The 13,638-nt window shown below is 40.8% G+C and overlaps 3 protein-coding genes across 5 annotated transcripts in view; 1 reads left to right on the top strand and 2 right to left on the bottom strand.

Moving 5' to 3' along the window:
* Positions 1-1,921, bottom strand: part of MYH11 (myosin heavy chain 11) — a 62,039-nt gene extending 60,118 nt beyond the window's left edge. For 2 of the 3 annotated variants that reach the window (XM_061379410.1, XM_061379411.1), the window contains exon 1: positions 1,736-1,919. The gene's annotated coding sequence lies outside the window, so the exon portion shown is untranslated. Of the gene's footprint in view, positions 1-1,735 lie in introns of all 3 variants that reach the window. The other variant, XM_061379412.1, reaches the window with a different exon arrangement.
* Positions 1,922-6,901: 4,980 nt separating this feature from the next.
* Positions 6,902-12,206, bottom strand: CEP20 (centrosomal protein 20). The gene is made up of 5 exons (XM_061379405.1): positions 12,092-12,206; positions 11,394-11,591; positions 10,522-10,606; positions 9,506-9,645; positions 6,902-7,345 (listed from the first exon to the last, which is right to left on the bottom strand). Exons 1-4 carry the CDS (start codon positions 12,117-12,119, stop codon positions 9,510-9,512), a joined length of 447 nt encoding a protein of 148 aa, XP_061235389.1. The 5' UTR covers positions 12,120-12,206; the 3' UTR covers positions 6,902-7,345; positions 9,506-9,509.
* A 370-nt stretch (positions 12,207-12,576) lies between these two features.
* LOC133226184 (multidrug resistance-associated protein 1) overlaps positions 12,577-13,638 on the top strand; it is a 57,387-nt gene continuing 56,325 nt past the window's right edge. Inside the window, exon 1 of the mRNA XM_061379394.1 lies at positions 12,577-12,812. The gene's annotated coding sequence lies outside the window, so the exon portion shown is untranslated. The remainder of the gene's footprint in view (positions 12,813-13,638) is intronic.

Here is a 13,638-nt window from a genome sequence, read left to right as displayed (position 1 = left end):
TAATACTCCAAAGAGATTGGCCAGGGTTATTACCTGTGTTATTAACTGCAAAAATTAGAAAAGAAGGAAAAAAAGACTTGAATTGCATCACATGGAGATAAAAGGGATCTATCTGGAAAATGACAGCTATTTCAAATACCCCCAAATGTTACTCTGTTAACTAAATCAGATTCTGCATGTTCATTAGACTTCATAAATATTCCATATTTTGAGTGGACTTTGCACAAGTTTGAAAGTTATCTCTGGCTCTTGGCTTCTTCTAAAATTAACTTACTTAAAAGAAAAGCCCACTGATTTGCAATTAATAAGTCCCAGTGAATTATAAAGAGCCGGGATCCTCAGCATACATCCATGCATGCTACCATATATGGTGATGTTCTTCTCAATACTTGCTGTTCCGCAAAAATGTAATGATAACACATTCAAAACAAATACCTTTTAGGGACTGGTGTGTCAATGGCAAATGAGATAATAAAAATCATTGTTTACATCTGAGCAAATACAGCTGGAGCAGTACCATGGGCTGCAGTGACAATCAAGTGCTTTGCTCTCTGGGGTTCATCGTTTCAGCCTCTGAGTGGGTGACTTGAGGGACCCATGAACTTTAGGAGTTCAGTGCATTGGTCCATCCAGACAGTCTTGTTGCAAGCTGCCTGGCAGGGCAAAGCTTTGAGTGAAAGAGAAGGTAGGCTTGTTTTTAAGTTAGTGTACTTTAGAAAAGGTTTTACTGAGAGGTATGTGTTAGATAATAATGACAACCCTTCTGATTTCCCTTGTATTTAAAATTTCTCGGGTTGCTTCTTACTTTTGCATACACATGCCTCTCCCATACGTATCAGCATTTACATAGGTGTGCATGCACACATACACACACAGACACGTATTCATGTGTGCGAAAGAAGCAACTGAAGTTCTGGGATGATACTGAAGCTGCTTTCTATACTGCCATCTACTGTCCTCTTAACTTACGGTATTTTGTTAAAGTGAAAAGTTTGTTGCCTTATTTTCCCTTTAAAAACAACAGGCATGTCACATTTGAAATAACTCGAACTAGTCTAGTTCCATGAATTAACAGATCAGCTTTGCTTAAGCTTTATTCCCAGAATATTAAAAACATACATATGTAATCCTAAGGCATTTTTGTAAAAATGTCTCCATTTTTTCTCTTCATTTTTAAGCATTTTTCCCTCTTTAAAGAACAAGTAATGGACCAACAAATTATTTCATTATATTTTCTTTAAACAGCAAGAGAAGTACACTAAGTTCCCTCCTAAGGACAAATGTAGAAATACTAAAGATCAGCAGCTCAGGCTACCAGGTTTATTCATGCACGTGTGATGATTAATTGCAGAGGATACGTGCTCCATCCAGCAGTGCACAGCACCTTGCAGGCTGTGCTGCTACTGCCTTGGAGCACAGTTTGTGCTCTTGCAGCCAGTGTCTTTAAGGCTCGATTCAGCAATAGCAGTGTTAGAAGTAACAGGCTAGGGCATCTCTATGCTTTCAAACATGCATGATCCCCAATGCATTTTAAACAGAACCCAACAGAAATACATGTCAGGATAAACCATTTGAGCATGCCTAATAGGTCTGTTCCCATCTTAAATTTCTATGCTATTTGCACATGAATTCACTGAATCTGTTTTCAAAGTAGTATAATAATCAGCTTGCTAAAGTGTGCATTAAGCCCCCAGCCCCATCCGCAGCAGGGATTTCTGGCCCCTGCAGTACTTACAGGCTTCCAATTAGGGGAGCAGAGAGTGAATTGGAGAGTCGGGAACCTGTACAGCCACCAGCCGGGACAGTCCAAGTCCTCACTGCCTTTGCAGCCTCCCTATATAGAGGAGGAGAATCTTGTCAATGGGGAGGGGCCCTGGAAACCACGTCCTGCTGGAAAATCCTCTTGGTACCTGGGTTAAAAAAGGCAGCCTGAGCCAAGTACCTCATTCCCAGCAGGGCCTAACCCTGGGCTGCTGCCCCTGCCCCAAGCTACTCTTTAGGGAAGCAGGCTGGTTCTGGCTTTCAGGAAGGCATGAAAGGGGTGCCCCTAACTCACACGTTTAGAGGTTTTGCTTTTTCTTAGGGTGAAGCTGTCCAGCTGAGCCAATGGGCCTTTAACTCCTTCCTGCCTTGGCAGCATCCTCACCCTGGTGGCCCCCTGCCTAAGAAGGACAAAGGGTGGGTCATGATCCTGCATACTGCAGGTTTCCCACCCATGACAATGCACTTTCTTGGAGCTAAGAGTAATCCCTGAGTTCAGGGGATGCTTGGGAGAGGAGGGTTATTCCCAATGTAGCAGGGATGTGTGGGTGGAAGTTGCCCTGGGTCTCTGTGTGTTTATGTGACATCTGGAGCCAAGGGCTGGTTTAAGCCTCCTTTGCCTCTGGGGAACAAGAGGGTTGTTTCCCACCTCCCCAGGAGGATTTTCCATTTTATTTCACAATCCAGCGCAGAGCTCAGCTCTTGAGAAAGGACTGTAAATACTTTATCATATATAAGAAATACCTCCCTCTGTCCATAAAAGGAAGAAGAGAAGTGATAAATAGCTGAGGGGAATAGTCCCCAGGGTACAGTGGAAAGAACAGGCAGCAGGCACCGTGAGCTGAGGGGGAGAGGAGGACAGGGTGCTGGGAGCCAGCCCTGCAAGGGTTAGGGAGTGATCTGGTCCTTGTCAAACCTTCCTCACACCCCCAAACCTTCAGTCCCTAGCTGTCCCCCCTCCTTCCCGTGCTAGTAGCCAACAGCCTTGTGCAGTAGGACCTGTGGATGGAGACATCCCAAAAAGGGAAAGCTAGGATCCTCTAGGAACTCCCATCAACGTGCCAAATACAAAATACCGAAACAACCCTCTCTCTGCAACAGACTAAATATGGTGTATACCCAAAGGATCAGAGCACAGTCCTGGGTGAAATAATTTCTCTTGACATCAATAGCCATGTCTTCCCTGGAAAATAAACCCTCCTGAGGAAGATGGATAAGGATCATAGAATAGATAGGATTGGAAAGGACCTTAAGATAATGTATTTCCATCCCCTGTAGACCATGTCACCCAAGGCTCTGTCCAGCCTGGCCTTGAACACTCATATTGGTCTCTGTCCTTAAAAAAAAACTCTGAGGGGAGGCTGGGCTGAAAACCTCTGCTGTGACTTTGTCAAAGTACCAGCACTTTTGGGTGTGATGGACCTGCAGCCCCTTCCTCCAGCTTTGGCCAGTGGTAAACAAATTTGGGCAAAGAGGAGAGAGGGGAAGAGCATCAGGGTTTTTCCCTACATCATTTCAGAAATGTCAGGCACAGAGTCATGTTCAGGTCTTAGCTGGAGAAGACCAGATTTGCCAACACAGGCACACGGTCCCAGCAGTTGCAGTCTGTCCTTCCAAATGGAGGGTCAGTGTGCGCTGAGGTGTGGACACTGCAAAGCCCTCCCAGGGTCTGAAAGGCAGCAGTGTCATATCAGACTTGTGCACGTGTGACTGTGCTGGAGCAAAGCCAAGGGAAATGATCACCAGGATGTAAACCCAAGAAACTCGCCCTTGTTAGCAGGAAACTCCTCACAGGGTTGTCCACCCTACTTTTATTTTTATTTCAGTTTCTCAGTTGCAAACTTAGCTTTTAAATAAGAATGTAAGTAATATGAAATAATGAAACGCAATGGGATCCTCTGTAAATTACAATCATTTTAACATTCATCAAAGTTATCCTAAGAAGTTCCTTTTAAACCCATGCAATGGTTTTGCAAAACCAGACACATTTTAATAGCAGCTTAAAAAGGAGTGGAAATTATCCCAGCTGGTCTGCAGGGCGCTGCATGTGCACGTGCAGGCTTGCTGCCTGAGGAGTGTGTTTAACAGAGGCAGCAGTGGAGGGTGATATATGATGTGACATTAAACGGAGCTGGAGAGCCTAAGAAATGTTACTGCTGGGACTGAAATGGTTGCACTCTGGAGCCATGTGGGGCAGGAACTGATCAAGTGTAAGAGTGGTCTCCAAACTTCACTTAGAAGTTGATGTAAGAATCTACTAATATAGTAGCCCAGCTGGAGTTCCCTAATTGTGGTTTGGGTTTTCTTTAAAATAAAGTTTTTTCAGAGTGAAAGCTGTGGATTCCCAGTCGAGAATGCCTTTGTGGCAGAAAATTCACTTTATTTAAACCCCCTGCTTTTTCTTTATTTATTATAATCCCTTTTCTAGAAAAAATACTGAGCAGCTGGTACATATCTCCTTGCTGAATTTGCACCACAAATACTGTACTTGGGGAAAAACCCAGAGGAATCGATCAGGAAAGAAATGAACTTTCAGCTGCACTACTACAGTGTAACCTGAATACAATGGAAGGAAAAAAGCAAAGCACGGATGGAGATGTTAATTTGTTAAACGATGTGTGTCAGGTAAGAATTTTTTTAATGTTTTTACCTAAGTTTACCAACCACGTTTCTCTAAGCTGACAAATGTAACTGGAACTGACAAGCACACCAGTGGGTTACCTCCTGTGTTAAGCTGCTCTCTTGCAACAGGAGGGGTAGTCTGTGTCCAAACTAGAATAATTCATCATGAGAGTACTCTAATGAGGTAAAATACCATCATTTAATGTTCAGCTTTGTGGTTAATGCTGGCTGCAGATTAAGTGAAGTATGTGAAGCACAGAGGTCAGTTCTGAATCAACTGGACACCAGCTGCTACTGAAAGGGTATTTTTGCAAGTGTGAGCTAATATTTTTTTTTTCCCCTAATCACCCAATGATAATCACTCCTCCGGAAAACTGATCAACTGACGCCAAGATTCAGCTTGATACAAAGGGTGCTCAGGAAGGAAAACGTAACTGAGTCCCTGGAGCGTGTTGATAAAGTTTAGACAAAAATTTCCCTTGTGCATGACAGAAACTAATACCTCTGGAGTCCGTAGACAGTTTCCTCTGGTTCTAGGGGAGAGCAGAAATTTGGTTTTAAAGAATTTGTTTTTAATCTTGTAAATTCTTCCAAAGTGCTTTCCAGCTCTGATACCCACACCAAACTTCACTGGCTCCTTGTCACCTTCGCTTGTGACACCATGCTTGGACAATGAACAGCCTTTAACATAGTTCCCTCTGTAACAGTCTGAGCTAGTGTTCTATCTCAAAAAGTTTATCTCAGTCTATCTCAGAAATGCATTTTGCTCATCAAAGTCCCCAAACTTCTACATGCTTATATACATTTTCTTTTCTCCTTTCACTTTCTGATGTTAGTAGGACCAAGGGCAGTTAATGCAAGACATCACAGTCTGTAATGAAGCTAGATGGAGTTTTTTTAATTACTGGAGAAAACAATTTTTGTGCATGCTCACCTACGTGGCAATTTTGTCTAAAACTTGAACCTGTGACTCTAGGATTGTGAATTATTTTCATCTAAATGCTGATCTCACTTACCTTAAACTTTTAAGAAATTATTTTTTGGGAAGTGCAGATGTCGCAAAGGCCCTGGAATTCATCTGTTAGCAAGTAAGGCAGGCTGACATTAATAGGATGTGCTACATGTCTGCATCTTGAAAGATGCTCTCACACTTCATGTACTGTGAGGATAAATGCTAGACCATTAATAATGTGATTAGACCAATATATTTTCATAGACGTATTTCAAAGCTTTGTTGTACAAATAAGTATTAGGGAAATACACTTAGTTTAATTTCCTTGTACAATGGCTGTACTTTAAAACAAGAGATTGCCCCAAATGCTCAAATCTGGGCTCTGAGGGTATTAGAGGACTAGATGAAGCAAGTTGCACCAAGAGCAAACAGGCCAGCTTCCACCTACCATCCCAATGCAGGATCCTCACAAGGAGCTGAAGCAACCATCCCCTAAGAAAACAGTCCTGAAATTCCCTTAAACAGAATTCTCCTCTGATTACAGCTATTCCTTCCCCTCAAAGCTCAGTAAGGACACTCTTATAACAGCCTCTGCTGTCATGGCTGTGGAGACCACGAGCCTGTAAGTCTGCTGAGCTCTGTGCTTGGGAAAGGGCACTTTGCCTTCTTCAGCCAGAACAAAAATTGTATTTAACTTCCACCATGAAAAATGCATTTCCCAGGGAGCTCCACGACACCTGGTCAGCTCCTGTATGATCTTCGGTGGGAAGACAGAAAGCAGATGCAATAGCTTCGGTTACACTGGAAGATTTGCATCCTTCTAGTGGATAAATGCAGCGTTTCCTTTCGACATATAGCTCTTGTCTGCAAGTTTCACATCAGAGCAGAGGCTAGGCTGCTTAACAAATAAAAAAAACACCTGTAACACCAACTGGGTCTGATCAAGATAAAAGCAAAACTCTGTGGTGTGTACAACCTGGGGTCCTTTCACTTACAGTCACAAACTGCACGTCCTCTTACTCTATTTCCCACTTACTGTACCATTTGTCTAACAGTTAAGATTTTTAAGAATGCAACCCTAAAATATATTTATACAAAACTCCTCTCAGTATCATCTGACACATTAAAATCTATACATTTTGTTAAAATAAGTAGCTAACCTGTTATTTCTGACACACCCCTATAAGTCTGGCTTTTAAAATAAATTCCCATTTCAAAACATGTAAATACCTCAGCTAAAAAGAGTTCTGGGAATCAGTAATCTGTTATCAACTTTATTTTTAGCTTTGCCTGAGTTTCATGTCTTTTGGGGAAAAACCAAATTTCTCCCCTTCCTTGTGTAAGTGTTACACAGCTTATAGCAACTCCAGATGGAAAAGACTTACCCTCATGTTGGCATGAAGATAAATATAGTGTGCATTTCTGGAGAACTAAAACCACCTATTCCTCTAAAGCACTTTAATTTTCTGTTCAACTTTTTCTTCCCATACTTACCTGAAAGTAGCAGTTTCCACTTTTAAAAGAGTGATTCAGATATTTAGGTTGAACACTTTAAAAGTTCCACACTGAATAGAACAGAAAAAATTTATTCAGAAACACAAACACACAAGCAAAGTGCAGAAGTGGCAAGTTGTCTCATACATTTTTATAAGGCAAACCTATTTTTATAAAGTATATTGTAAGACCAAATTCTAGAGACAGGCATCACTAATCTAACTCCTTATACAGTTTTGCTTCTATCAGCACTGGAGAAAGAGACTTTGCTAGCCTTTTTTTTAATGGACAGTATGTATGACAAAGTCATCCTGTCTCATTGGTAGATCTAACAAGCTGAAGTGGTCCCACTGGACAGACTGGTGAAATGTATGCGAAGAGGAATTTCCTAAATTAACTCTTACAGGACGTTACATGAGAAATTAGCATACAAAAGATATCACTTGCTCATACTTTGTGTAACAAGGGGCTCTTCGATGCTTGTGCCAGCTGTCCTTCCTGGCTCTGGAATTCTGTCTGAAAATGAAACACACATACACTCATGCAGCTGGACACCTAAAGGTGTGTTATTTTCTATTATTATCAACTTTGATACAGAATATCATAATGGGAAACTGGTGACTTTACAAAAAAAATGTTTCCATGCAACTATATGAGGTAAGAGCTTTGCATCACTAAAGGTCAGATTCCAGACAACTGCCAACCTGGCTACAGTGAATGAAGTAACAGAAACACCAGAGTCCACATGTTTTATCAGGATTCCTGGTCTGTTGGAATATTCATTCGACTACATAGGCAAAACAACTTCTAGTATATAAAGCAAGTTGGTGTTATATATGAGACTTGGTGGGTTAAGTTTATGAATGGACACATTACCTGAATATGCAGCCTAATTAAAATATATAGATATTTAGTATTTTAAACCCACTGCCTTTAGGTCTCTGCTGATGTATTCCACAAACACAAGCAGAAAGGAGTTTTCAGACTATAGTTACTTAAAGGTTAAAAGCCTTAAAGCTGCTGTTTAGTTCAAAAAGCAATATGCTGTCATATCTTACGATTAATCCTGAGTTTTGTAACTAACTCTGAACTAAATCCCCACATGAAATTATATTGGAGTCAACAGGGGAAGGTGACCCTGCACAGAGTCAATTTCAGAACTGAGGTACAAAGGTATACTTTAGAAACAGTTCTTCTATACACTGAGTTTAAAAACCAAAATAATTTAGAAATTTCTGATACAAATAATTATTTCTAACAAAGAGACAATTTGTAACAGCTCTGGTATTGAAATTTCCTTTCTTCAGCCCCCCTTCTGGCAGGAGGGAAACAACATTGTTTCAATTAAGTGTTAAGAAAAGGTGTTTAGCTTTTTAGATGTCAGCAATACCTCAGGCCTCGTACTTTTCAAATTTTTGCATACAAAATAAATAGTTGATAGTACTAAGACAACAGCACTAAATTCTCACATTAAAAAGTGACAGGCCAAGTCAACTCTTTGAAGGAAAAATCTGGACCAATGATCCCTTTCATTCTGTAGCTTAGACATTACTAACTGTAACCAACCAAAATGCAGACCAGAAAAGGAAAATTAAGATTTAGCAGTGCTCTGCCATACAGCAATGAACTTGGAGCTTAAGCTTCTGCCATCAAAGGGATGTGAATTATGTCCTCAGCAAAGGTTTATGCTCATATACAGAACTGACAGCTGAAGTTTAAGAACTTCCTACAGAAATCAGTTAATTTAGAGCAGATAAAAAACAAAGAGATACACCCACTGTTTAATGTATTTTGCTGAGAATTAAGATTAAATGCTAGTATTAAATCCCCAGTGTAGTAAGTCTCTAGCTGACCCACTCCAGATATGTAATACTGTAAGGGAGTACAATTTGGCCAGTTTAACTTTTAGGGAAATGACAAAGCAATCTGGTGGATGACCTTTCTGATCCTGAGAACTGGAATATTTTCTGGTCTTTACCAGCAATGGCAGAGCAGTAAACCTTGTTTGTAACAGCATACAGGTTATGACAGATATTTTACCATCTAAAAATCAAAACAGCACTGCTGTTTGGTTTAAATGAGCTCTCTAACAGTCCAAAAGTCTTAACAGAATAAAGCTAAACAATTCGGGGTTTTTTTAACCCTTCCCATTAGTATCTAACAAGTAGGTAGCTCAAGTACCACAAGGTAACAAGAGTGTCACAAGCAAAAAATTATATAAACTTGGCTGTCTGCAGTATTTTAAAATGTCTGTTTTATAAATAAAATACATTCCCATGTATGAGAAAGTTCTACCACTGATACATTTGAAGGCCAGTCAAGCACTTCCAAGGCCAGCCAGCATACCATTAGCATACCAGCAGAGAGCTGGTGTAAGCTGGTCACTTATTTGAACAAAGGCACATATAAAGGGTCTTTCTTGAGCTGGATATAGTAGGGTTTTTCTTAAATGAATACATGAGCAACAGCTATGGTCAGGTCACACAGCTTAATGCTATTTTTGAAGTATAAACATCATTCTGCTGAAGAATTTTTAACAGATGTCACTGCAAACCATTCCTTGCACAGAAGAGGAGGTACAGTGTGTTCATCTGCATGTTTATGCTGTTATAAGCACAGGTACCGTACAGAAAATCTGGTCACAAATAAAACTAGCAAAAATGACAGAACACCTACCTTTTTAATTTCTCTCAGAAGGTGGTTTGCTGAAGTTCTGCTTTGGATAGTTCAGCAAAGTCATTCTTGCAGGGTTATTCTGGTTACTTTCTTCTTTACCATCACGTAAGAGTTGAGAGAGAATTCCATACAAGAGAGGTCTGCTTAAAAGAGAAAAGACAAAATGAGTCTATGAAATAATGAGCATTAAAAATACACCCTTTCCTCAGACTTCTTAAGACCTTAAAATGTTTACTTCTAGAATATGTATGGATGTCTTTACATATGTATATATATGTGTACCTATATATGTAATTATGCTAAGTGTCATTATATAAATCAGCACAGACCTAAGCCCCTCCCCCCCCCGAAAATCAGGACGCTCTTAGAAAGCTTGCCTTGAGAGACACTCTCAGCTGAACTCCAGATCTCCTGTAGGTGAAAAACCAGAGCCTGCCTAGCACAAAAACACAGATCCACATTCTCACTTGGGTAGTATGAAGGATCAGACTTTGTCAGGCACAGTCCACCGCTGCACAAAAAGAACTTGATTCTTCCTTAGCACCTGACAGATTCTGACAGCACAAGCTAGAGAGAACACTGAGTGTGTTTAAAGCTGCTTCAGTACCCTAGTTCATTAATGAAGTTGTACTGACGCACTATAAATTTGTATCTAATCTAAGACTACAATAATCTTTTTATTGCTCTACAAAGCAATCCACTGATTTGCAAAGAGTGTATCTGTTTTCTACTTCTGACTGTAGGGAAAACTGTACTGATAAGAGACTTGTGTTTAGGCATGCAAGTACACTATCTGGAGAAGGCTATAGAGTTAGCAGAATTAAATGTTAGTCTGGAGCATGTTTGAAAATGGCCCTGTGTTTGACATTGTGAATTTTAACCCAGCATGTTAAAGCAGGCATACGATCTAGTAACATCTGAATTGGTGAGATCAGTTATATGTGATTTATAATAACCATAAAGAGAAAAATATATGCAAACCAGAATATACTCTGCATTCCAAAATCACTCCTTACACTGATTTTCCACTTGTGCCTTCAACTATATTCAGCTCTTTGACAAGAAACTGTCTATCCAAGGACACTTCAGGCTGGCCAGACTCTGGAAAAATTATTAAGACTGGTAAGAAAAACATCATCAATTAACAGATTCCAAAAGAGAATGAGAACACACACCTCCCTTTTAGACTATTAATATCTAATTGTATACCATAATTCCAGGGAACTCACTTAAACATTAGTGCTTCATACATAATTCACATGACATATTAAGATTTTTATCTTCACTCTAAAGAAATCTAAGAAAATTATTAAAGAAGGCTTACACTATAATCAAACAACTTTCTAACACGGCTTCTGATACATTCTTTATGCATGAATTGCCAGAATTGCTAAAATTCAGACTCTCACCTACTTTATGTATATTTTACTTTTTTTCCTCAAATAAATTTTGTTCATTTGTAGGCTGTTGTTTTGGCTTGGTTTTTTTTTTTACCAAAATGCCCACGAGATAAGAATGTGATATATGATTCAAAAATAGTTAGCAATTTTCCAAGACAAATGCAGACATTTCAAGAAAGGCATTTTGATTTCAGAGGCTGCTAGGAGGTTTTCTTGTTCTTGCATCAACTGCTCTCCCATCAACTACTTTTGTCAAAGTATTTACCCCAAGGAAAAGGGGCAAAGAGTGTTCTTGAAAACAAATGGTATAACTTTGCTTAATGCTGTGAGTAAAACTGGGGAGAGAGTATTTTTATCTTATTTTGAAGAGAAGACGAGACTCGGCAGCTTGGTCCTGCCTATGAATTTCATAGCGCCAGTGGACTTACTCAGCCAAACAGCAAATGTCTGTTAATACAGTGATTACAGCAAAAATTCAGACACAATACCTGCAGTTAAAACATGTGCTGCATTATTATACTTGTTATATTTCAGGTATTCACGAATTAGTTCGTTGATTAAAAAGTTTTCACGAGTCAGCGGTGGACGTGGCTCATTTTGGTCATCCAGTGCCTTAAAAACTTCAGTTCTGATCTTTGCTTTTATTTGTCCAAGCGCACCTTTTCTTTCCAGTGTTTCCTTTAAAGCTATTACCATAAAAAGATCGTTAATATAAAACCAAACGTATTCAAGCAGCATTCTTATCACCTACAGTAATCATAATTTCGGCATATACACAGTGAAAGATATCTGCATCTGTTCATATGCCAGTAGGTAACAACAGTAGGAACGTTATAGATAACTACTGAGCCTTAAAAGAAGCCACAATTATATCTTTTTTTAGCCGTAACCACACGTTTGATAAATTTCAAAAGTGGGATGTAACTAGATCAAGATATTTGCAACGAGTGAAAACCAAACTAAGATCAACGCTAAGAGCAGAGTATTTGAGTGAAGGCTCAGGGGCGCTTCTTCTGCGGCTCCACAGCGGGCGCTGTGAGGAGACGACGGCATCCATTAGCGCCGGGGGCGCCTACGCTACGCACCCGGGTGTACAATGCCGACCCGCCGCCCACCCCTTCGTTGTCCCGAGGTGCTTCTGTCACAGCCAAGTCTCCCCACGTCTCCAACACCCCAACCTCACTACCTGCTTTGAGCTGCGCTACCGACGCCATTGCTCAACGGCCGCACCCGGGACCCAGACGAAACAGCTCGCAGTCGACACGCTGCCACTGCGCAGGCGCGGTGCTGGGAGATGGGGGTGGGCGCGCTTAGCCTGAAGGGCCGGTGGCCCGGAAGGGTTCCCCTCTGTCTGGGGCTGCCCGTGTGAGGGAGCGCCCCTCTGCTGCCGGGATGTCCGCTGGGCAGGGTCAACCCGGGATAGAATAATGAGTGCTTGTGCGCTGTGGATGGAGTTACCGTTCGGTATCCTGCCTCTGCCTGCCTGCGGTTCAGTCCTGTCAGCCGCGGAGGGGGGAGACGGGAGCGGGCAGTGTTTTGAGGGTTGTAGTACTTTTTCCTCTCTATAATTACAAACGTCAATGTGCTTCATTTGGAGGAGAAAAAAAACACCACCAACAACCCCCCCCCCAAAAAAAAAAAAACCCAACAAAAAAACCCCACCCTAAAATGGAGTAAGAAAGGACAAAAGTGAAATCTGGAGAATGAGTGAGAGTTTCTCCCTGATGTATAGCAGAAGAGTTTTGCATCGGGTCCCTGAAAGATGAACTTTTAATTAAAAGGAATCACCAAAGAGGAGCTTTTAATTAAAAAGACCTGCCAAAATGTAACCGAATATCGGTGTTTCGCAAGTGTGTGAGAATCCCTGGTGTGACTGGAGACATGCATGTGTGCTTCACGTTGCTGGGGTGAGACGACAGTGTTTATTTTGTGAAAGTATGAAGAGTTTCCCAAAGGAAATGCAGCCAATGTGGATGAACAAATGGGATTTGTCATGGTCTTGTTGGAGCAGCCTCCTTGGGCTTGAAGGAAAAAGTGAGTCTTAAGCAGTAAACCACTTACAGCCTTGAACTGTGGGGTGGGGTTTGTTTGTTGGGATTTATTTTTATTTGGTTGGGGTTTTTTACATTTCCTCTCAAAGCAAATATTTATGTTATGAGCTTCCAATGGGGGGCAATAAATAAAATTAATGAAAAAAGCCTTTAGAAGGAATGGTGAAGTTAATCTGTTCTTTAACACAGCACGAACCTGCAGTGAGTCAGCAGCAGTACGTGCCTCTGCCTTTCCCAAGTCTGCTGCCCAGCTCCCCAGTGCAACTGGTGATGAAGGACTGCTTACCTGACATGCAACAAGTTTTCAGAGTCAAAGCATTCTTCTCTGTATCCTTCCGAAGTTCTCCATGTTGTATGTCACCGTTCTAGTACACCTAACTTCTAGTTGTTGTTGCTGTTTTCCACCCTGTATTGATTTTTCTGCTGTATCATTTCAGCAGTAAGTTTATATTCTGTTGTTGCACACAGAGTATGTGTAAAAGTGTAAAGCTCTTAGAGGCTGCATTTTTTTTCTGGCTTACTGTGTATTCATAATGTTATTAAAAAGGAAAAGCTCTTCATACAGGGCTACTAAATAATACAAGTAACTGTGGAGTAGCTTGTATTATTTGTCATTTACTATTATTCATATGTGATGCAGAGTAGCCAGGATAAAAAAGTATTCCTTACAGCTGAGGGGCAG

The sequence above is a fragment of the Neopsephotus bourkii genome, unplaced genomic scaffold (genome assembly GCF_033783945.1).
Source record: "Neopsephotus bourkii isolate Nb327-2 ecotype Australia unplaced genomic scaffold, CSIRO-AGI_Nbou_v1 NB_1770, whole genome shotgun sequence".
Lineage (NCBI taxonomy): Eukaryota > Metazoa > Chordata > Aves > Psittaciformes > Psittacidae > Neopsephotus > Neopsephotus bourkii.
Note: the sequence above shows the minus strand (reverse complement) of the source record. Positions and strands in the feature narration are given on the sequence as shown.

Coding starts and splice junctions, on each gene's coding strand:
- CEP20 (XM_061379405.1), bottom strand. CDS start 12,119: ATGGCGTCGGTAGCGCAGCTCAAAGCAG. Junction 10,607..11,393: donor AGCACATGTTTTAACTGCAG/GTATTGTGTCTG, acceptor TAATTTTTCCAG/AGTCTGGCCAGCCTGAAGTG. Junction 9,646..10,521: donor GGCACAAGTGGAAAATCAGT/GTAAGGAGTGAT, acceptor TCTTTTAAGCAG/ACCTCTCTTGTATGGAATTC.